The sequence below is a fragment of the Cervus canadensis genome, chromosome 11 (assembly GCF_019320065.1).
Source record: "Cervus canadensis isolate Bull #8, Minnesota chromosome 11, ASM1932006v1, whole genome shotgun sequence".
NCBI lineage: Eukaryota > Metazoa > Chordata > Mammalia > Artiodactyla > Cervidae > Cervus > Cervus canadensis.
Window position 1 is genome coordinate 35912340 of NC_057396.1, and position 20931 is coordinate 35933270.

General features: G+C 47.5%; 1 protein-coding gene across 8 annotated transcripts in view; it reads right to left on the bottom strand.

The window, feature by feature from the left end:
• ARNTL (aryl hydrocarbon receptor nuclear translocator like) overlaps positions 1–20931 on the bottom strand; it is a 108769-nt gene that overhangs the window by 12082 nt on the left and 75756 nt on the right. For 5 of the 8 annotated variants that reach the window (XM_043480986.1, XM_043480984.1, XM_043480985.1 and 2 more), the window contains 11 exons: positions 20669–20793; positions 19812–19958; positions 17427–17465; positions 16885–16926; positions 15442–15599; positions 13612–13691; positions 8721–8813; positions 7506–7623; positions 5084–5233; positions 2395–2641; positions 969–1075 (listed from right to left, as the gene is read on the bottom strand). In XM_043480986.1, the coding sequence (XP_043336921.1) occupies positions 969–1075; positions 2395–2641; positions 5084–5233; positions 7506–7623; positions 8721–8813; positions 13612–13691; positions 15442–15599; positions 16885–16926; positions 17427–17465; positions 19812–19951 (1174 nt within the window). In that variant the 5' untranslated portion in view covers positions 19952–19958; positions 20669–20793. Of the gene's footprint in view, positions 1–968; positions 1076–2394; positions 2642–5083; positions 5234–7505; positions 7624–8720; positions 8814–13611; positions 13692–15441; positions 15600–16884; positions 16927–17426; positions 17466–18738; positions 18742–19012; positions 19760–19811; positions 19959–20668; positions 20794–20931 lie in introns of those variants that run through there. The other 3 variants (XM_043480989.1, XM_043480991.1, XM_043480992.1) reach the window with 2 other exon arrangements.

Here is a 20931-nt window from a genome sequence, read left to right on the forward strand (position 1 = left end):
TTCACGTAACAAATATGTAGCAAGTATGCTTCATGCCCCAGGTACTAGAGACAAAAGAGGAGACAGGATATGACTCGCCCCTCAGGAGAGGAATGAGGGACAGCCTCGCAGAGGAGCTCAGAGCCTTCAGGGGTGAATACAAGTTTGCCAAAAGGAAGGAGGGAAGAAGCCAGTGCTGCCCGAGGAGTGGCAGGGCGTGGGGTGGGGGAGGGGGTGGTAAGACGTCAGTGTGTCTGGAGGACAAGGCCTCTGCATACAGGGATCAGGCAGGGAGGTGAAGCTGGGGAGGTGGCTCAGCGCCAGGACGTGAAGGGTCTTGAGCATCTGTCAGAGGTGACTAGGCAGGGGCTCTGAGCAGAGATGTGAATTATCAGGCTCAGCCTGTCAGAGCCTAAGTGGGACAGCAATGGAGGATGGATTGGCGGGTCAGAGGCAAGTCCATCACAATTATCAGGTGGGTACCAGGACCGCACCAGGGGGTTGGCAGAAAGGGGCCTCTTTGGAGATGCATGACTGAGGTGAATGAACAGTTCTGACGGAGCAAAGAGTAAAGGAGGGAGTCAATGTTGGCTACTGTCTCAGGAGGCCATGTATGTAACTGCACCATTAACCAAGAGGAAAATGCAGGAGGTGGTACAGGGATTTGTAGAAAATTAGATCTGCTTGGGCCATACTAAATCTTTACATAGTCCAGGGAAACCCTCTGAACCAGAGATGCCTTTCAGAAATTGCCCCGGCCTGCGTAGAGATCTGCTAGGCAGTCAGGGTGGGGGGTTATCTGGAAGGGGGTAGATGGGGCCTGGGGGAAGGAGCAGCATCCTCTCCTCCCAGACGTTCTGGCCTGCAGGTCCCTGGGCTGGCTGACTCCCACCTCACGGGGGCAGATTGCTCTGCAAGGGTCCGTGGACATGTCTAGAAGCGGGGGGACACTTGAAACTTAAGACCTGGTGTACAGCCCAGCAGCTTACCCTGCCTATGACATTCTGCGAGATGTCCTATGTCGTCTTGGTGGAAATACTCATAACACGACGTGCCTAGAAGTTCCTGTGGTAAATATGCCAAAATAGCTGTTGCCCTAAAAGGGAAAAAAATTTTTTTTTTAAAAAAAGAAAAAATCATTCAATTAACAGCATCTCTGCAGTGGATGACTCCTGCTACAGCCAATGAAAACAAGGTCAAAGCTGGGTGAGTTCAGAGGGCTTATTACATGGGTTTTGTTCTATCTCATGAAGCTGACTTTAATCGGGGTTACAAAAACAGAGAGCGAAAGCAAAGACTTTCAGAGGAGCTGTTAGCACAAGACATCAAATTTTAGGTTTAAAAGTAGTATCTGTTTTAGATTAAAAAAAAGTGGTAGGACTCTAAACTCCAGGTCAAAGCTTCTCCAATTTACTGCCTGCTTTTTATCAGAGTGACCAGAAGCCCCAGTTGTGGGGCCCACAGGGACCTTGAGAAGTGACTGCCTCCTTTTCTAGTATTTAGTGGCTGTTTCCAGTAGCCACAAAAATTACTAGCCCGTGGATACTTATAAGGAGGCAGCAGAGAGCAGGGGAAATTTGGGTTCTTAGTCCAGGTCTGCTGCCAACAAGTTACGAATCTTGGAGGGGGCTGGTCTTCAGGCTCAGTTCATCACCCATAAAGAATGAGACTGTCCAGGGTCTAGTCCAGCAGAACTTTCTGTGAAGACAGAAATGTTCCATTCAGGTACCACTAGCCACTGCTGCTGCTGTTTAGTCACTAACTTGTATCCAATCCTTTGCGACCCCATGGACTGCAGCCCACCAGGCTCCTCTGTCCATGGGATTTCCCAGGCAAGAATACTGGAGTGGGCTGCCATTTCCCTCTCCAGGGGATCTTCCTGACCCACGGACTGAACCCGTGTCTCCTGCATTGGCAGGCAGATTCTCCATAGCTGAGCCACCAGGGAAGCCACATGTGACTACTAATACTTGAAATGTGGTTAGCGAGCTGGGGGAATTTAATTTCACATTTTACTTAATTTTAATTGGTTAAATTAAATTGCCACATGGGGTTACTATAGCCAATGACTACTGTATTGATAGCTCAAGACTAGATAATCTTTTCCAAGTCCCACATCCCAGAATTCACAGTAATTAATGGAACACTCCATAGATTCAGAGAGCATGCTATGCCTCTTATTTCTCTTTTAGCCACAGACATCAAGCCACCCCACTTCACTGACTCTACCTGCCAAAGAATGACACGGAGAAAATCTCTGTATTTATGATGATAACCCACTAGGTCTCATTTTTCAGCAGATCCACCCATCACTTCCTCCTCTCTGTCCTTATGAAAGGCAGCCAGTCTGCTCTGCTTTACTCAGGGTTGAAAATCTGCTGCCAGACTGTCCAAGGGTAACGTGCAGACTCTTACCTCTGGTCTACAAAAACAAACTTCCCGTCTATCGCGTGCCGGGAGACATACTCCATTGACTTCACCCTGATCTCCCCGTTGGCCGGCTGTGGAAGCATGTGAGAGTGCAGCCGTCCGATGGCGACGAGGCAGCTGAGGTTACACCCCTCGTTGTCTGGCTCGTTGTCTTCGTCCAGCCCCATCTTTGTGGGCGGCCAGCTTTTCAGATAGCCTGTGCTGTGGATTGTGCAGAAGCTTTTTCGATCTGCTGGAAAGCAAAGTCCAATGTCAGTGGGGCTTTGGGGCCTGGAGGCACAGGCAGCCTATCGTGCGTTGGGATGTAGGGAGGGACTGAAAATATAAAAATCAAAGCCTATTGTCCAGAAGTTAGCATCAAGTGAAAGAGAAAGACAGACAGATCAGGCATGATCCCGCGTCATGTGTGTTTCGTAGCAATGATGACACCAAACGGGCATCACATACACCAAGAAAGGAGCAGCACAATCTCCCTGGGCAGAGGCAGGCTGCCCGGAAGAACTGTGTAGGAGGAGGGCCGGGAAGGATGAGCACTGGCTAAAGGACCAGAATGTGTAAAGGCTGAGAAGGTACAAAGACCCAGAGGGGTATCCTGTGCAGCAAACAGCAGAGAGCTCCATGCAGGTGAAGTGAAAAGGGAGCTTCTGGGGCTAAGTGCGGGGAAGGCAGGCTGGCAGCATATTGTCGGGGCCTTGGATCATTTGCTCACAAAGGTGTTAACCTTTTCCAGATCGGAAATGGAGAGCTTCCAAGGGCACTTACGGTGGAGAAACAGCAAAATCACATCACGATTTGGATGCTTTAGTGACGGGGGGTACTGGAAGACAGTAAAAGCCAGGAAGAGGATAGTAATACAGCAAGATATGCCGGGGATGTACTATGGCAGTGCTGTGAAGATGAGGAAGAGGCAGAAAGGATGCAGGAGAATTTCTCATCTGAACACTGGGGATCCGCTATGAGTATCAAATATTTGGTATGAAAAAAGAAAATAAAGATGAGTCCAACTTCTTTGGATTGAGTGGTTACCAGTACAGATTGTTGACTCAGGGGAGAGAATACAGAGTATGTTTTAGAGGAGAGGGAGAAAAGATTTCAGTGTGAGGCATGTTAAGTGTGGAGCATCTATGAATTTCAACAGTACACATATCTTTTTGAGGGGGGGCGGTGCCTTGCCAGGCAGTGTGGGATCTTAGTTCCCCAACCAGGGCTCAAAGACCTGTGCCCCCCCTGCAGTGGAGGACTGCCAGGGAAGTCCCAGTAGACACATTCTTATGGAATATTTACCAAGCATTGGATCTGTGCTAGTTACTGGGAAAGAGTGGAAAACAAGTCAGGCACGCCTCTGGAGTTTACAGCCTAATGGGGAAGAGATACTTTAAACAATCGCACAAATAACTACATAACTGCAATGGGAAGCAAGTGTTAGAAAGAAAACCTGCAGGTATGACAGGCAGACAGAAGGAGGGCGGAGGGACTGAGTGACAGACATCAAGGTCCACTCTGAGGGAGGGTCTGCAGAGAGCCAGGGAGGGGAGCCAGTGGCGAGGGAGGCATTTCCTTCAGAGGTGACACCACGTGCATAGAGGTTGAGTGAAAAGGGGTTGGAGGCATCAAACAGAGGTCTGCATGGCTCAAACCTATGGAGTAGTGTCAGGGGAGAGCGCTGCAGGGTCACATTAAAGATTTTAAACTTGCCTGCAAGAGCAATGGTAACCATTGAAGGGTTTCAAACAAGGGACTGATACAAATAGATTTGCTTTTAGGAAGGTCAGTCTGGCCATGTGAAGGGCTGGAAAGTGTGAGGAGGGTACTTCAACAGACTTATGAGATCCAGGGCAGCCTCGATCGAGTGATAGCTCGAGTAACAAACACACTTCTGCAGGGGCGATTCACAGCAGCAAGACTTTAGAACCCTAGGTCAGGTGGGAGGGAAACGGGGAGAGGGTGTCTCCCAGGCTTTTAGCACACACAGCTAGATGCAAGGGACTGCCACTAACATTCCAGAGGAAGCCTGGGTGGTTACTTCTACGTGTATCACCTATGAGATGCCCTTGAGATGTCCAAGCAGGTAGATTAAATAAGCAGTTAATTTACAAATCTGGAGTTCAAAAGAGCAGTGTGGGCTAGAAATATGAGCCTGGAAGTTACTGGCATATAAATGTCATTGAAAGCTACATGGGTGGATGACATTACCTATGGATTGTGTATGTATCTACTCCTCTTAAGAGAAGAAGGCTGGAAAGGAACCAACAGAAAGAACTCAGAAGAGAGTTCAGAGTGGGAGGGGGCAGGAAGGTGAGAAGAAACACTTCACAGAGAAGAGAAATGACGTGTCTGCTGCTCCTAGGCACCTGTGGGCACTGGTGAACTTAGGGTAATTCTGGCAGGCGCTGGGGAAGCAGGGAACTGTGACTGAGAATACTCTTTCCCAACCACATGAAAACAAACAGAATTTAAACAGAGAGGAAGCCTTTCCACGAATCTGTCACCATGACTCCATCAGGGCTTTCTACCTCCCTGCTGCTCCCCAACTGCCCTCACAGAAGCAGGGCCACAGAGGTCCTGGCTGCAAACCGGCGACCCGCCTGCTCTGAGCCCACATCCTGCTGAGCGCCCCTCTGGGGAAAAGCCAGCCTCACCTGTGAAAGGATTTAATGAACTCTTAAGTGGTTACCTTTTTTCTTGGAGCAGGTGGAGGGGAAATCCTTGTCTTCCACTTTTACTGAAGGCCTGTTACACTTCATCCTACAGAAGAAAGAACGCCGTGCTCCAGAACATAATCGAGATGGCCCAGGGGTTATATCTGTTTTAACTGGAAGTCCAGCTGCAAATCAATACACAAAACGTGATAAACCGAGGGTCGTGTTGTCTGTCAGGCAGGGGAGCGTGCCCTGGAAGAAAGCCTTTTCCTTCCTGCCTCTGCTCTGTAACGGGGATCTGACAGTGACATTCCTCCTCACAGGCTGCACAGAAGCTCTACGGATGGGGCGCTGTCAGCCCGCAGTGCTGCTAGACCACGGAGAATGCAGCTGCTGCTGAACGGACTCGGTGCTCCGGGAAATAAAGAAATAGACACAGGACCCTCTTCTCAGCGGGAGCTGAGCAGGGGAAATGGCAGTTCACCAGGAGGACGGCGCTGATGCCACACGTGGTGTATGACTGAGAAGGGCCAAATAAAGGGCAGAAACAATCGGTGTTTCCCAGAGGAGGCAGAAGGTGGGCTGGGAATTGGACACTGGAATGGAAGAGAGGCAGCAGGGCTGACTCAAGTTCTCAAGCCTGGCTGGATGCCAGAACCCCCAGACGCTGTATCAACCTGAAGATGCTTGAGCCGCATTCTAGATCAGTGCTGCCTGGTGTGGGAGCCACTAGCTACATGCAGCTACTGGGATCTTCAAACTGGAGGCATGTTCTATATGTGAATATACCCAAGATTTCAAAGGCTTAGTGCAAAAAAAAAAAAAAAAAATCGGAAAGACTTCCTTTTGGATTTAGTGTTAAATAAAAGATAGTATTAAAATTAGTTTTGCATTTATTTTTACTTTTTAAAATGTAGCTATCAGGAAATTTAAAATCATATATGTGGCTCATATTTGTGGTCTGAATTCTAGTTTTGGACCCACTGAATTAGAATCTCTGGAGAAAAAGCCTGACTGTCATCCTGACAGAAACATGGGCTACTTGTTAGCACAGAAGCCGGGGATCTGAGCCTGCCCCCCACCCCAAGCCTGCAGCCCCTCACTGTGTCCTCACAGATGAGAAGGTCTGTGTGGTCCAGCCCTCCCCCTCCGCCGCATGTTTTTCTCCAGCAGCACCAGCAAACCCCAGCATCACCCTTCTGCCCCCATCCACCAATCATTTCCTCTGCTACTTTCCTCCCTTCATCACCTGGCAAATATTAATTCATCTTTTCAAACCCACCTGGAGCTGTCACCTGCTCCATGATGCGTGTGCCCACACCCACGTGAGGATGAATCATCGTTCTCTGTGGCTGGTACTACGTACATGGCTGCACCTATTACACACGGTGCGGTCTCGTCGCCCTGACTACATGGGAAACAGCCTCAGAGGCAAGGACCAAACAGCGTCCACCTCTTCCTCCTGGGGTCACTAAGACAACTGCAGGACCAGACTATAAAGGGCAACAGGGGGCAGGCACTACACTGTACTTATAGGAAGACGAGGAGTGCCTTAGTGAAAAGGATGACTTACAGGAGATTCCTCTGGTGGTTATTTCCTTCCAGAGACTATAATGGAGAGCTTGGGAGCAGGAAACTAGTTAGGCTATGACGGCACTGGGCCAAGGTAAATACAACGTTGTGCTCACTTCGTGCTGGAAACAATGTGCTCTATGTTTTTAGCATATTAAATCCTCACAACAACCTGATGAAATCAGTAATACTGTGCAGGTAAGGAAGCTGAGGCACAGAGAGGTTAAGTAACTTGCTCAAGGTCATGCAGCTAGTGAATGGTGGAGCCAAGATTTGAGCCCTGCCTCTGACTCTGGAGTCCATGCTCTTAACTGCTGGAGTGCAGAGCTCCCCATGGGACTGAAGGGGGAGAGAGCTTCTGGCTGGCACAGGGGCCGGTGCAGGAAGCCGGGGGAGGACGTGAGTGGTGCTCCACCGCTGCCACGAGGAAGCAGGGAGGCAGGTTGGGGCGGCAGGGGAGGAACCTCAAGAGAAACCACTTTGGTCAGAGAGATGTCATATTTAGACTTTTTCATCTTACGAGGCTGCATGAGTACAACTCAGACACACAGAAGTGATTTTCTGGGGGGGAACAAATCAAACTGATGTGAACCCTTTTAACTCAGGAACATACAACTGGGGATTTTTAGATCCTGAAAAAAAAATTAACTAAAAATCAGAAAGAATCGAATTAAAATGGCTGTTTTTCCCCTCACGAATTAGGACGTTGAATTTTTTTCCTCTTTATGTAAACCAGAAGAGAAACAAACATGAAGTAATATAATAATTCCATTTAGCCAAAGAGCTCTTGTGACCCAGATAAAGGGCAGAGAGGTAGGAACCCAGCCGCTGAGGCCGGCAGAGCACACGCCGTGCAGCCTGGCGCTCGGCGGCTCCCAAACTCACTTTTTGCATCTATGAGCCGCTCCCGGGGTGCAGTGTCAGAAGAGGAGAGCTGCTCCTTGACTTTGGCGATATCTTTAGGATGCAGGTAGTCAAACAAACTCTGACCAATCAGATCATTCTGTGGGAACGCATCACCAAGAAGGACAAGTCAACGGCATGCGGAATATAACTTAACTAACGAGGGCTTTGCCTTTCCTCTGCACGTTTAAGCATGAGAATATTAAGTATTTCACATGTTAACATGGACACACATCCAGGCACCTTGCCTAGATAAGGACACCATGAATGAGGCACTGAGTGTGTGGTGCTGAGAAGATAAGAAGGGACAAGGGCTCACCCACATAAACAGCTCACGCTCCTCTAAGGCAAAAGTCTTTCACAGCATGCATCCCTTTATCATTTACTTCTGATGCCCACATATTCCCTTCTAAGACCTCAGCAGGAGGAATGTAGGGCGTGGGCTCTGACTCTAGCTCCATTAGACCTCTGTTCTTAAACAAGTTGTGTCATACTATATGCCTCACTAGCCTAATTGTTAGCAGAGATATAAATAACTTCCTCCACAGCTTTGCTCTAAGACTGAAAAGAGCAAAACACTTTGGAAACATGAAACTTACATTAATTTATATAAATGTTATTTTGATACTGCAATTCTTCTGCTTTACCAAATTTCCATGCAAATACCAGTATAAGCGTGAGTGAATGAATGGAAAAAATGAGTAAAAACTCTAGGGACAAAACAGGTGATAAGCTCTGTTCTAGAAGCTTTTATATAAACAGTTATATGATTCTACAGTCATAGAATGTATGGATTGATATAATCATTTTACAGAGGGTGCTGAGGTTCAATATAGCTAATAAGTGATACATCATTGTAGACACAGTATGGGTGGATTCCCATTTTTCTTATTCCCTGGCACTGTACTGTCTGCCTGTCTTCCCTGTCAAATAGCCCCTTGCCCCGCTACCCCTACACTTGCAGCAGTGAGAAAGTTACAAGACTGATAAGGTCAAACTTCCCAATGAAAGCATATTAAAGGAAGTTTTCTAAGTTTATATTCATTTCTGTGTTAAGAATTTTCTTGGAAGAAAGATGGGGTTGGGGAACAATAGAAGCATTTCACATGTCACTTGTCTATTAATTATTCTGAGAAGTGGGGTAACCTTTTTGGCCACTGTAAGGCTGCCCACCACCAACGGGGACAGGGGCAGTACCTGGCTGTAGTTGAGGATCTTGAAGACAGACTCTGACACAAAGAGGATCTTCCCTCGGTCACATCCTACGACAAACAAAAATCCATCTGCTGCCTAATCAGGAGAAATGGATAATCAATTTATCACACTTTAGGAAACATGACTTATAATCACTCTGATAGCAAATAAGGATTTATTTTCTAAGTGTCCAAAGCACGGGACTGCAGGCACTGACAGTTTCATAGGTGTCCTGAGAACAGGATGCTTAGAACAAATACCTTCTGAGAATGATAAGATTCTCTCCAAGGCAGACATATACACATGTATCACTAATGATTACCGGGGCAAGTCCAATTACAGAGAGTTTTGTTTTGAAGGAGAACTCAGTTTAAGAATTTTCCTTTGACTGCATGAAGGTCCAAAGGAATCCATTTCATTGCTCTAAGTAAAACAACAATATAATATCATAGAATCTGAGACTGGAAGGAAACTTTAGGGTCAAAATTCCCTCTCAAATATTGAAGCCACCATCTGTCCAAGACTTGAACACCTCCATTTCCAGGGAGCTCTCTAGAACAGTGGGTTCAGCATCTGAAGTGTGGTCTGCTTTTGTTTTTTTATGCTGGTGGTCTGGAGTGGGGTGGATCAGTGGTATGATTTCTACCTCCCCCACTTACCCCCACCCCAAAGCGGTTCTAATGTTCACAGGGTTGAGAACAACTACTCTTAAGTTTTATTCCCTGATGCAGAGATGAGCTGTTTGTATCCTAAATGCGACAAGAAAAGCCAAGCAAAAATTTCCGCTGATATTCACCTCTTCTTCACTTTAAATACAGGCAAAAATCCAAAGTGTTGACAAAGACAGGTGTGGAGACAGGACAGTATTTGTCAGACAGACTAAGATAAATACTGAAGGTGTGGAACATGAGAGCTTAGGATGTTTTGTGCAAATGTGACTGAATGCTACCCAGGACTCCCCAGATGGGCAACCCCTAAGAACCCCTGCTGGGGCCTGCTGGGCACCGAAGGGTGCTCCCTGCCCTGCCACGCACTGGCTCTATGCTCAGGTTGTCTTTGTTCAGTCACCCGGTCATGTCCGACTCTCTGCGACCCCATAGCAGCAGCGTGCCAGGCTTCCCTGTCCTCCACTATCTCCCGGAGTTTGCTCAAACTCATGTTCATTGAGTATACTCAGCTACCACAGACTAAATCACATGCGTCATTATCTTCATTATTCGCTGGTCCTCGGTCTGTTTTTGGAATAGACTACTAAAGAACCTGGGGCTTTCCCAATGGTCAGATCTGCCTGCTAATGCAGGAGACTCAAAGAGAGACATGGGTTCAATTCCTGGGTTGGGAAGATCCCCTGGAGAAGGAAATGACAACCCACTCCAGTATTCACGCCTGGGAAATCCCATGGACAGAGGAGCCTGGCGGGCTACAGTCCATGGGGTTGCAAGAGTCGGATGCGACTGAGCACACATACACTAATAAAGAACCTACTCCCTTTTCCACAAAAGGGCCTTTGGGATGCAGTTAAACTCAAAGAACTAAGGAAATGAATTCATGCACCAGAAGGTAACAGAATGGTACGTTCACTTGTGCTGGGATAACAGACCTGAGTGAGAGGGGGACAGACTCACTACCGCTGTGAGAGGGCCTGGCAGGCCACCTGCCAGAAGGAAGCTGGGGCTGATCCTTTCCTAAGTTAGGCCTCTGCGCTGGCCTGGGGGCAAAGGATGACAGCGAGGGGGAAGCCACTTCCCAAGCACCATCTGCTAGAAGCCTCATTCTGTCAAGAAAGAGAGGGTATTAATAACTTCCTCATTTGCCTTGCAGACAACCTTGTATCTTAACTAGAGAAGAGAGTATTTTGAGGCTTTTCATTAATGAAGTGATGTGGCTCAAAAGGTGCTTGGGAAGACGGTTCCTGTGACATCCTGGAAGAGATGCTAAGCAGACTCAGGCCCAAGCTGATGACAAGGGGAGTGGATTTCAACACATTCAGGGGAGGGAGAGAAGGTTCCAGAGGCCGGTGAATACGGTCAGTGTAGGGGAGACACAAAACATTCCGACTCCGCTTTGCTCAGGCAGATGAACACCAGCAGGTGAAGGAGCCAGGCTGAGGGGCCAGCCAGAGAGCAGGGGGGTGAGAACACGAGCCCCACGGGGCCGGGAAGACCAAGGCAGGCTCGCCCTCAGGGAAAACGGTGTTGAGTTAATGAGTGACACAGAGCCCGAGGGGCCGCCTCACTTTCAAAACTCAGCACGTACAGGTTCCAGACATTATAAACTGATCAGGTTCACTGCTCCTTGACATGCCAGTCATTCAAGATATTTTTGAAAGCACTTGGTAAGGAAAGCAATTAGTCAGATTTGCACTGGTAAGGGAGACTGAAAGTCCAAACCTGCTGCCAAACTGTTCAGACATCATCTGAGTGGACCCTGCTATCTGCTGAAGCAAATTCCCAGGGACTCAGCATCCACAAGTGGCAAGGAATTAGACAGTGGTTCCCAGCCACTGAGATGGGGCAGAGAGATGAGAGAAGTTCCATGAGAGAAGACAGATCACCACTGACGTGTGAGAGAGAGGAGTAGAAAAGGCAAGCCCAAGATGAAGTCTGTCACTCGAACAGCATTAAAACCCTTATTCCAGACCCTGCAAAGTATGAATATCTAACAGAGAATCATTTAGAAAAGCAGCAACAATTACTAAACACTTGTCACTATGAAAGGAACTTATTCTATATGTGTACATACATATACGTATTTCTTTAAAAAACACCAAATCACCAGTATGGTGATCAGGACCAGTTACATAATTAGTAGGGTCCAGGACAGAATGAAAATGCAGGGACCCTTGTTTTCAAAATACAGTCTTCAAGATGGCAACAGCAGAGCATTAAACCAAGTACTGGGTCCTACGTAGCTGCAAGGGTTGTATGCCTGTGAAGCCAGCCCTGATGGTTTCTCTGGAGATGCTGCAGATATCGTTCATATCTTAATTCTAGTATGTCCTCCCTGAGAACAAGGACATTTTTATGAAAAGGATGGAAAGGTGAGGGCAGAGTTGAGTCCTCCGGGTCTGCCCTGACAGGTAACCAAATGACCATCATTAACTTGCTGAGAAGCCTGGCCGCCACCCTGAAGTGTCTATCAGTGACTGGACGTTTGTAGGACAGTGCCGTGCAAAACCCATTAAGTATTAAAATGTTTGCTGAAATAGTGAACAAATGAAAATGGAAGACAGAGGCTATGCCTATCCAATCTACAAGTCACACAAAGCTTTGAAGGATCACTAGTGATAAGCTGGAATGTGGGACTATCCAACAGACTGACAGAGAAGTTCAAAAAGACCAACCGCACCTACACAAGATGTAAAAACCCTTGCCTAACAATAACTCATGTACAACAGAGCCGGGGACGGTGCTGTGACAGCTGTCCCAGATGTGGCACTAGCGAGATGGCTTCTCCTGCAAGGAGGCACCAGCCCCACTCGACCCCAGGCCAACCAGACCACAGCTGCAGCTCCACTCCGGGTCAGGACTTTAAATCAGCCATCACTGGAGGGAAATCCAGCAGACGGATGTGGCTCTGGAAAGAACGTGTGACATCTGCTGTTTCCGACCCTTCTTCTCCTGCCTGCTTCTCCTCTGGAGGCTGGAAGATCTAGATACCTGTGCGGCAACCTGCTTTGCACCTCTGGGGGACCAGGTGACATTTTCAAGATAAGCTGACGTCTACTCCAGTGCTTCCAGGAAGGCACACCCTTTCCTGATACAAAGCATGGCTGGCCTGGAGTCTCCCCTGCCCTCTTTCTGGCTGGTGAGCTACTGAATCCTGGCACAGCCATCTCCCTCCAAGGTGAAAATCTGGCTCAGCAGGGTGGTGCGAGAAGACAGAAAGGGCCTGGTTCCTGCTGACCTCCCCGAGCCTCCACAGCAGCCCCTCACTGCCTAACCAGGACTGCCTATGCTTGAGAAACAAAGCCCTGTTGACTCATAATGTCCTGTTCCTTGCATTTAATACAGCATGTCACAAGGGGACGGACAGACACTACTGGAATGAGCAGGCAGGCCAGGCGAACAGGGGGCCTGAAGCCAGGGTGAGCTGAAAATGGGTAGTGAGGATGCAGAAAACCAGAGGGACCACCCTCTATGCTGGGGCCTTGCAAACTTGCTCCGAGATGCGAGGGCAGCCCTGGCTGGGGGGAGATGGCATAGGTATTCTTCCCTTCAGTTAGGTTTCTTTGGTTTTCTTTCTACTGTTGGCAAGAGGACATGTCTCTGAATTTAGTGTCTCTCTCTTCAGTTTCCAAGCGAAATCTTGCTCGGCCCAGAGCAGACCTGATTCTCACAAAAGCCAGGTTCCCTCGGTGCCACCCCGGCTGCCTTCCTGCAGAGACCAGCCGGAGAAGCGAGCGCTACGGTCAGGCAGGTGGAAGCACCTGCGTCCTCCACTCATCTTCCTCCCAGAGCTCGACATCTTTGGAAGCTTTGTTGTTTTGATGGAATTTTAGTAGAAAGGTTTAGGTAGCTGTTTCTGTGTTAGTGGTCAAGTGAGGATGAGAGAAATTCTCAATGGCTACCAGTTTCAGTCCCTTTCTAAAACCTTCATATACAGGATGGGGATTCTTGATTACCTCCTATTTTTCACAAAATCCTGCTCTTCTGATTTAAAGTCCCAGTAGCCTAGGCCTTCCATTTTTGTTTGAGTGAGGGTAGAAGAGGAAGGTCCCAGGGAAGAGATGTGAGGCCTGTCCAAACAGTAAGAACAAGGGGGAGACCCTGCCAGAGGAAGTGAGCCTAAACAAGTTCGGTGTTGAGACATCAAATTCCCACACACTGGCACTTAACTCTGAGATTTGTGAAAATAAATGTTGTGTAAAAACAATCCCATAATTGCAACATACCCTGAGAATAAGGTGTTTCAATTCATCATCTGACAGAAAAGTCGGCTTGTAGTTTGCTTCTGTGTATGGATTGGTGGCACCTTCCGGGGAGAAAAAGAGAAAGAGTTGGAACACTTTATTTTCAGATAATGTCTTGTTCCGTTCGACTGTCTCAAGTCTTCCAGATGCAGCCTCGTCCCTAGCCCCTACGAGCTACATTTTCTTTCTCCATCGTGGAGATAAGGCGAGCTCTGGCTTTGAACAGAAGCTCTAACGCTAAAGAGAATGTCATTGAAAAGTGAACACTGTTGACCACAGGAGACTTAACAAGCTTGCTTTTGTCACCACAGTGAAAATTCAGGAGCTAACAGAAGTTTAGAAACTGCTTCAAATACAGAAGGAAGCTCTGGAAGCAAACTGGTCGAGACTCCTGGGACACTCCCCTCCCTCCAACATCTATATTAAATGGGTTGTCTAGCGGGTGCTCAAATCACCACTCTAAATGTTCTTGGGAAGTCATCCAGTCTGCCAGGCCCTGAGTAAATACGCTGTGGAAGGCGTTTACTGTGAGTTCCTCTTCATCAGGGTTGAGTTAAATGAGTTTGGCAACCCAGAGAAATGCATTACTTCAGTAAATGCAACTTGAGCTCCCAGGACTGAAAGGGCATAAGACTTATGTTTAAAAGGCTGTCAATCTGGCATCTTCCGGGAGAATAACTTAGAGAAGAATGCCAGCAGTGAATGACTTGGAATCTGCAGAATGGTTAGCAGCACAGTGAACTAAAACAGCTCATGACAATTCCAAAGACCACCAGGAAGGAGGGAAACGGAACCTGTCGGTGACTTTCAAATCAACTAACAAGGTGCATATCACTGATCCACACCCCTGCTTTTTAGGACCACTCGAGTTCTGCAACTCTTTTCTTTCCAATGTAGTAGAAATTAGTTGTAATGATTTAATCTCTATCTTCCCTAACATGAATTTTAAAACACCCTTCTCCAAGCCAAGGATACAACATTTATATTTTTGAATCAAGGTCAAAAGACAAAACCAGCTACTTCTTATTTCTGGTGGCTTTGTAGAAATATAAAAGACATAATTCTTTTACCACGCAGGTCAGAGATCTGAGTGAGCGCCTACTTTCCGATTTCCTCAAATAGTCCAAGTCTAGCTGTGGAAAATTCCAGGGACGGCCTTCCCTAAAATGCCTGCCACAGTTCAGATTTCTCCTGTGGTTTGGATAAGTCACTTCCACATTTCTGCCTCTGTTTTCTCACCCTCCCCACACTCGGAAAAGAAGGAAAACACTGCCTCCCTTATAAAGAGTTGATCTGGTTTGGGAAAATTCCAGGAAGATGAAAATATCATCAGTGTTCACTCAACAATAAAATGTAGCAAGTGCTGTCAACCAGTGACTCACTCTTCAAAAGAAACCAGGATGAATTTTTCCTCTTAAAAACTGAAACAGACTTTCCTGTGTCATGAAGGGCAGCTACATTTCTGATGTTTATCATTGTATGGGCAAGGTCTAGGCACCACATATATGCAAGATGGGACGTGTGCCTCTCTGATATGTATGTAGCCTGGGTACGTGCACACACACATGCATGGCACACAGCCTCTACACTCTGGGGATGCAGGACAGCAACACTGCATCTTGATACCCACAGAAGCTTGGTAATGCCAATTTCATTTGGCATAATGTCTGCTGCTGAAAATGACTGGTATACTCCTTAAGGCTACACATTTGCAAGTAATAAACATCGGCCTTAGGGATTCAGGGACATTCTAAGTAAGGGTGGTAACATGTGTGAGCAAGGGCATAAAAGACAATAAAGCTTGGATCTCACCTCGTAATGTTTTCATGTGCTGAACAGCCATCCTCAGCACAGTAAGTTTATCTAATTTCCTAGACATCGCGTTGCACGTTGGTACCAAAGAAGCCAGTTCATCAATAAAACTGTTCATTTTATCCCGACGCCTCTTTTCAATCTGACTGTGAGCTTCCCTGAACAACAATATGAAAAATGATTTCTGTAAAATGTAACAGAGCATCAAGGAAACAATGATGAAAATAACTGTTTTCAATATTCATCTGACAAGGCAAATTTAGAATCTGAAGAATGTTTCAAACTGGGCTTTTCTTACTAAAGTCACCAAAAAAAGTGGGGCTCACTGCCAAGTCGGTATTAGTGTTTTTCTTTTTTAATGCTTACCTTATCCTTGGAATTGAGAAATATTACAAAAATTGTCTTTTCACAGTCAACTGAGCTTTTAATTTCTCCTCATTTCTATTCTTCTCAGCCCCAATAAAGTTGGATTTTAAGATGTGGGAGAAAGAAAGAAGGGAGGTGGAGGACTTGAAGGGCAAAGCACCCAGGAACAGACATCAGTGAGGGCCCCAGGCTGAGCTGTCTCTGAGGTCTGAGGGGAGTCTGCCATGTGGTCTGTGGGAGACAGACTGAGACACCAGGTAACTAATGCTGCTGTCCTTGGATCAGCCGTGACCCCACCAAGACGCAGCAGAAGCTACATCTGTCCCCAAGAGTTGCTGCCCACCGAGCAGCGTGACACTTCCCATGGCGCACACTTTTCTTGACTGGTTTGCACCTGCTGTTTGTGACTGTCCCCCAAAGAGGTATGTCAACAGTGCCGCTGCCACAGAACCGTGTGATCTCTCGCAAAGCTGGTCCATGAGGGAAAAGCCAGCAGTTTCAGGTCCTTTGAATTCTACAGCCCTAGCTCTGTGTCAGGACACAGCATCAGATGGCCCTGGGGTTAATGGCAGGAGAGCGGAGGACCCACACGGAGGGGAGTCAGCAAGCGTGGCTGGAGGCAGGAAGGAGGGAGTCAGAGAATCTGCTTGAGGGAGCAGGGCCTCCCCAGGTCTGGCCTTCAGCCACACCTTGCAGAGCAGTAAGGGCCCTTTCAGAGGCCAGGCAAAGCCGGGGAACTGACTCCTCGAACCAGGTCTCCCCAGAGGGCCCCAAGGCAGGAAGGAGGAACCTGCTGAAGACAGGGAAAACCTTTAGCCTTGATTTATCTTTGGCTCCCTCCAGAGTTCCCTTCAGATTAAACATGCTTGGACAGCAAAGAGTGAAGGCAGCTCAGCCTGGAGGCAGTGAGGGACAGAGCCACATCAAGCCAGGGCCCTGTCCCCCTCCTCATCCCCTAAGGACATGACAGCATCAGACTGTTCGACAGACAGGGAACAGATATTCAGAGCCTCCTTGACTGCACACTAAGCAACCAAACCAGGATGGCTTATAGACAGAAAGAAGGTCCAAGCTCACCTTGCATTTTTGATTCTTCCTTGGTGCTCTGTGTATTCTAACCTGGAAAAGAAATAAAAAGAAACACAATCCCCTGGAGATTAACAGTGGAGTTACACATCCATTTTCTTCCCTGCCTGATCCCTGTCCTCTTTACATGACACGCAAGGGCTTTGCTTGTTAGCTACACAGGGTGGGGCGTGTATGTGTGCGTGTGTGTTAGTTGCTCAGTCGTGTCTGACTTTTTGCGACCCCACAAACTAGAGCCCGCCAGGTTTCTCTGTCCATGAAATTCTCCAGGCAAGAATACTGGAGTGGATTGCCATTCCCTTCTCCAGAGGATCTTTCTGACCCAGGGATCAAACCCTGGTCTCCTGCATCACAGGCAGATTCTCTACGGTTTGGGCTACAGGGTGGGGCATGGGGGGAGACAGTTCTGAACCCACAGGCTCACAGCCTCCTTGCTTATCCCTAATCAAGGAGATGGGTAGAAACTGCACGTTTAATTATGCAAGGAAAATGGCTCTAAGGATGCGGAAGTTCAAGTGACTAATTCATGGTACCTTCCGTGAGGGTCATCTTTGTCTGTGTCCATGCTTTCTCTGAGAAAACAAAAGAGAATATAACTGTTAAGACATACAAAATCACTTCTCACCATAATACAGAAGGCCAAAATTTATCCAGAAACCAAGCAATTAAAAAGCTCAAAGAGCCACAGTATTGACTCCTGATGTATAAAAGTAAAACCAACTCGAACCTACTATAAAACCAGACTCATTTCCCAGTTTATCAAAAGTTATATATACCACTTCAATAAAGTTTGTGTGCTCATGCATTTTACTGTATTGATTGCTTGAGAAAAGTGGGAATACACGGCATTCATGGAAACTCTTAGTTAACCAGAGTATCCAAGTAACCATATAATCTCATTCCCCCCACCGCACCCAACCCCCATCTTTCTGGATAAATGGAGTTTATTCATTTGTAAAATATATCAAGCATCAAACATACGTGGGTATACATGCTTCTGCTGCTGCTAAGTCGCTTCAGTTGTGTCCAACTCTGTGCAACCCCATAGACGGCAGCCCACCAGGCTCTGCCGTCCCTGGGATTCTCCAGGCAAGAACACTGGAGTGGGTTGTCATTGCCCTCTCCACGTGGGCATATATACTGAATATCTATCTGGTGGTGCGTAAGGTGAGGAGGGAGCATCAAAGTGCCCATGAAGGACACTGAGTAGAACCCCAAGCCAGCTCCCAGAGGTACCACTGCTACCCAGTGCTCTGATTCTCAGCTCGGGGGAAGCCCTGAGCCCCGAGGAACTGGGACAGATGGAGGCATGGGTTGGGGACCACAGAGAGTCCTGGGGTCACAGAAGGATCCGCCCTCCCCTCATGGACTCCTGAATCCAGTTTTCACAGCACGTTGTGGGTTCAGTAGAAAACAGACTGAAATGCTCTGAGGAAGGAGTTCTAAATCCCCCAGGTGAGCTCACACCTTCCTCTAATCCCTAAATCATTCAGGAGGGCACTGACTACCCTCTGGGCCTCTCTCCCTTCTCCAATCATGGCCCTACAAACATCATCATCTCAAGAGCAAAAGCAACTTTCTCAGGAGCACTGAGGTACGCTGCGGGCACTCAGAACAGTGGTTCCCAACCAGGAGCCCCTCCATCTCCTAACAGGCAGAGACTTTCTCTACCTGGTCCTGAAGTTTAGAAGAAATTCTACAGGCCACAGGGGAAAATGAAAAGTCCCTCTCCCTTCTGTCTAGACTCGTGTCTGCTCACTGAGGCAGGTAATCATCTCAGGTGAAGAGAAGCTCTGCCCTAAGGTAGGAGTTTGGTACATGAAGCTGCCAAGAAAGGGATGACACATGCTTAATTCATAGGGTGTCCATGAATTACAGAAGGCTTGCAGACTGGGGTCCATGCAGGAAACCTGGAAGTCCGGAGTGGTGACAAGGGTGGAAACCACAGATCTAGACAGCAGAGGTCTCAGAACATGTCAAGGGCTCCATCAGATAAAAACTCCACAGAAAACATCTGGTTTCCCTGTTGTGGAGTTAGTGCCATGGAAGAACACCCTCTTGGTCCTCACATCCGCTCTCCATCCCCTGGGCGGCTGCTCTCTTAATCATCTGGGCTCACTTACTCATAGCATCTCCTAGTGGGCATCTGACCTCCAGCCACCATGCTCCCCAAATCTGACCTGTGAACTTCAGCAGAAAGGACATCTGCTGTAAGGGGGCACACCTCCTTGGAGATTTTCTCTCATTAAACAGAAGAAAATTCTCAAATGGACATTTGGGCAAGATTCCTCGCAGTTGCACTACAAAACAAAACGTGCCTTTTGGATGTTCTATGCTGACATATTCCCTAGATATATGTATAGATACAGAAGAGTTGACTGTAAGTGTGAAAATGTACTTACTCCAATGAAAAGCCACCAAGTCTTAAAAAAAAAAAAAAGGTGCTATTTAATGTAAGAGGAACACTAATTCAAATAACATTTTAAGGACAATGTCACTGCTCCTATATTGTTTCCAGAGATGACCTCTACTTTCTCATTCTACAAACTAAGCCATTGATGTCCTCCTCTAGAGAGGTCACTAGAGGTTATATCCATGGACTTAGCCATCTTGCTCAAAGGAGCAAAGGAAAATGAAGAAAGTGGTAAGAGGTGGAACTTGGCCTTAAGGCTATTTTTTTTCCCCTCAAAAATCTGGGGACCTCAGTGGGGAGCACAAAAGGAGAGTAAATGGCTCAGCTGCCTCCTGCTTGCAATCCAAGGGAAGATAAAGGGAAAAGTCAAGTCAGATCTTTCATTCCCGTCCCTTTTCATAGACAGGATCCCTTCTTCCAGAAGGAATAGTAGGGCCCCTGGATGTTCATGCCCGTTAAGCTGACATCAAGGTTAGTCAGAGGAAGACAAGCCCAAAGGCCTTACTGGTAGTCTGTGGAGCTGCCCTTGCGTTTCCGGTTGCAATCCACGCCACCGGTGCCCAGAGGGCTGGAGAGGAGGTCGGTGGCACCTGGGGACATGAAGTCACTGATTGTTGAAGAAATGTCCATTCTCTGGTCGGCCATTGGAGGTCTGAAATAAGTACAAGGAAACAGGGGCGCATTTATTTCCACAAGCTTTTCTAAGGTGGTGGAGGACTAGGGTGGCGCTGTGGAATGACAGGCACTTCACGAGAGCACTGACATCTCTCTCACCCAGCCAGCTGGGACGAGGACAAGGCACTGCCAGAAGGACCGTCATATTTACTCCAGGAGTTATTATAGGTAACTTAGGCTCATCTGCTTGTTTTTTCTGACAAAGACACAAAGCTCAGAGAAATTATGTGGCTTCTCTTAGGGGCCTGTGCCAGGGCATGAAGAACTAAAGCAGAACCCAAGGCTCTAGCAGGTACAGCCCCATGTTCCACCCATGGAGGTGACCAAGTGTCCCAGATGTTCTCACAGTCTTAATTTTCTTTTGATCAAATCTAATCAATGCAATAAATACGATCTACTTGTTATCTCTGTATTTTTATTACAGCTTTTATCAAAGTTGTAGGAAAGCATACAATATCCTTTCTCAGCCTGTAAGTCCCACTTGGGAGTCAAAAAAGCAGTCCCTCCCAATCACTGATCCAGGCAAAGTCTGTCTATTCTCTGCCTGCCCTTTTGCATGTGGGATTCCATTTCAAGGAAAATCTTGCATAATGAAGTGAAGGCACTGCAAACATTTGCAAAGCATTTTGAGAATTCATATCTTAAAAGCGCAAAGCAAGTCAGCTCAAAAAAGAGACTGGCAAGTACCTTGCAAAGGACTCCAACTCCAAACCCAGGTGAAGGGGGCCGTGCACTGCCCACCGTTGGGGTCTGAGCTCCAGGCGACGTGACTGGGGCTGTCACTCCCTCTCTCTGGGCCTGAGTTTCCTCATCTGCAAAGTGAAAGGTGAGGGTGAGCTTTTGTTTCCACTGTGTCCACTGATTGGTGACCAGAGCCCTCCTGGTCACTCTCACCATCGTTGCTGGAGTGAACACTGACTATGCACATAGCTCTGTGCATTTGCGCTATT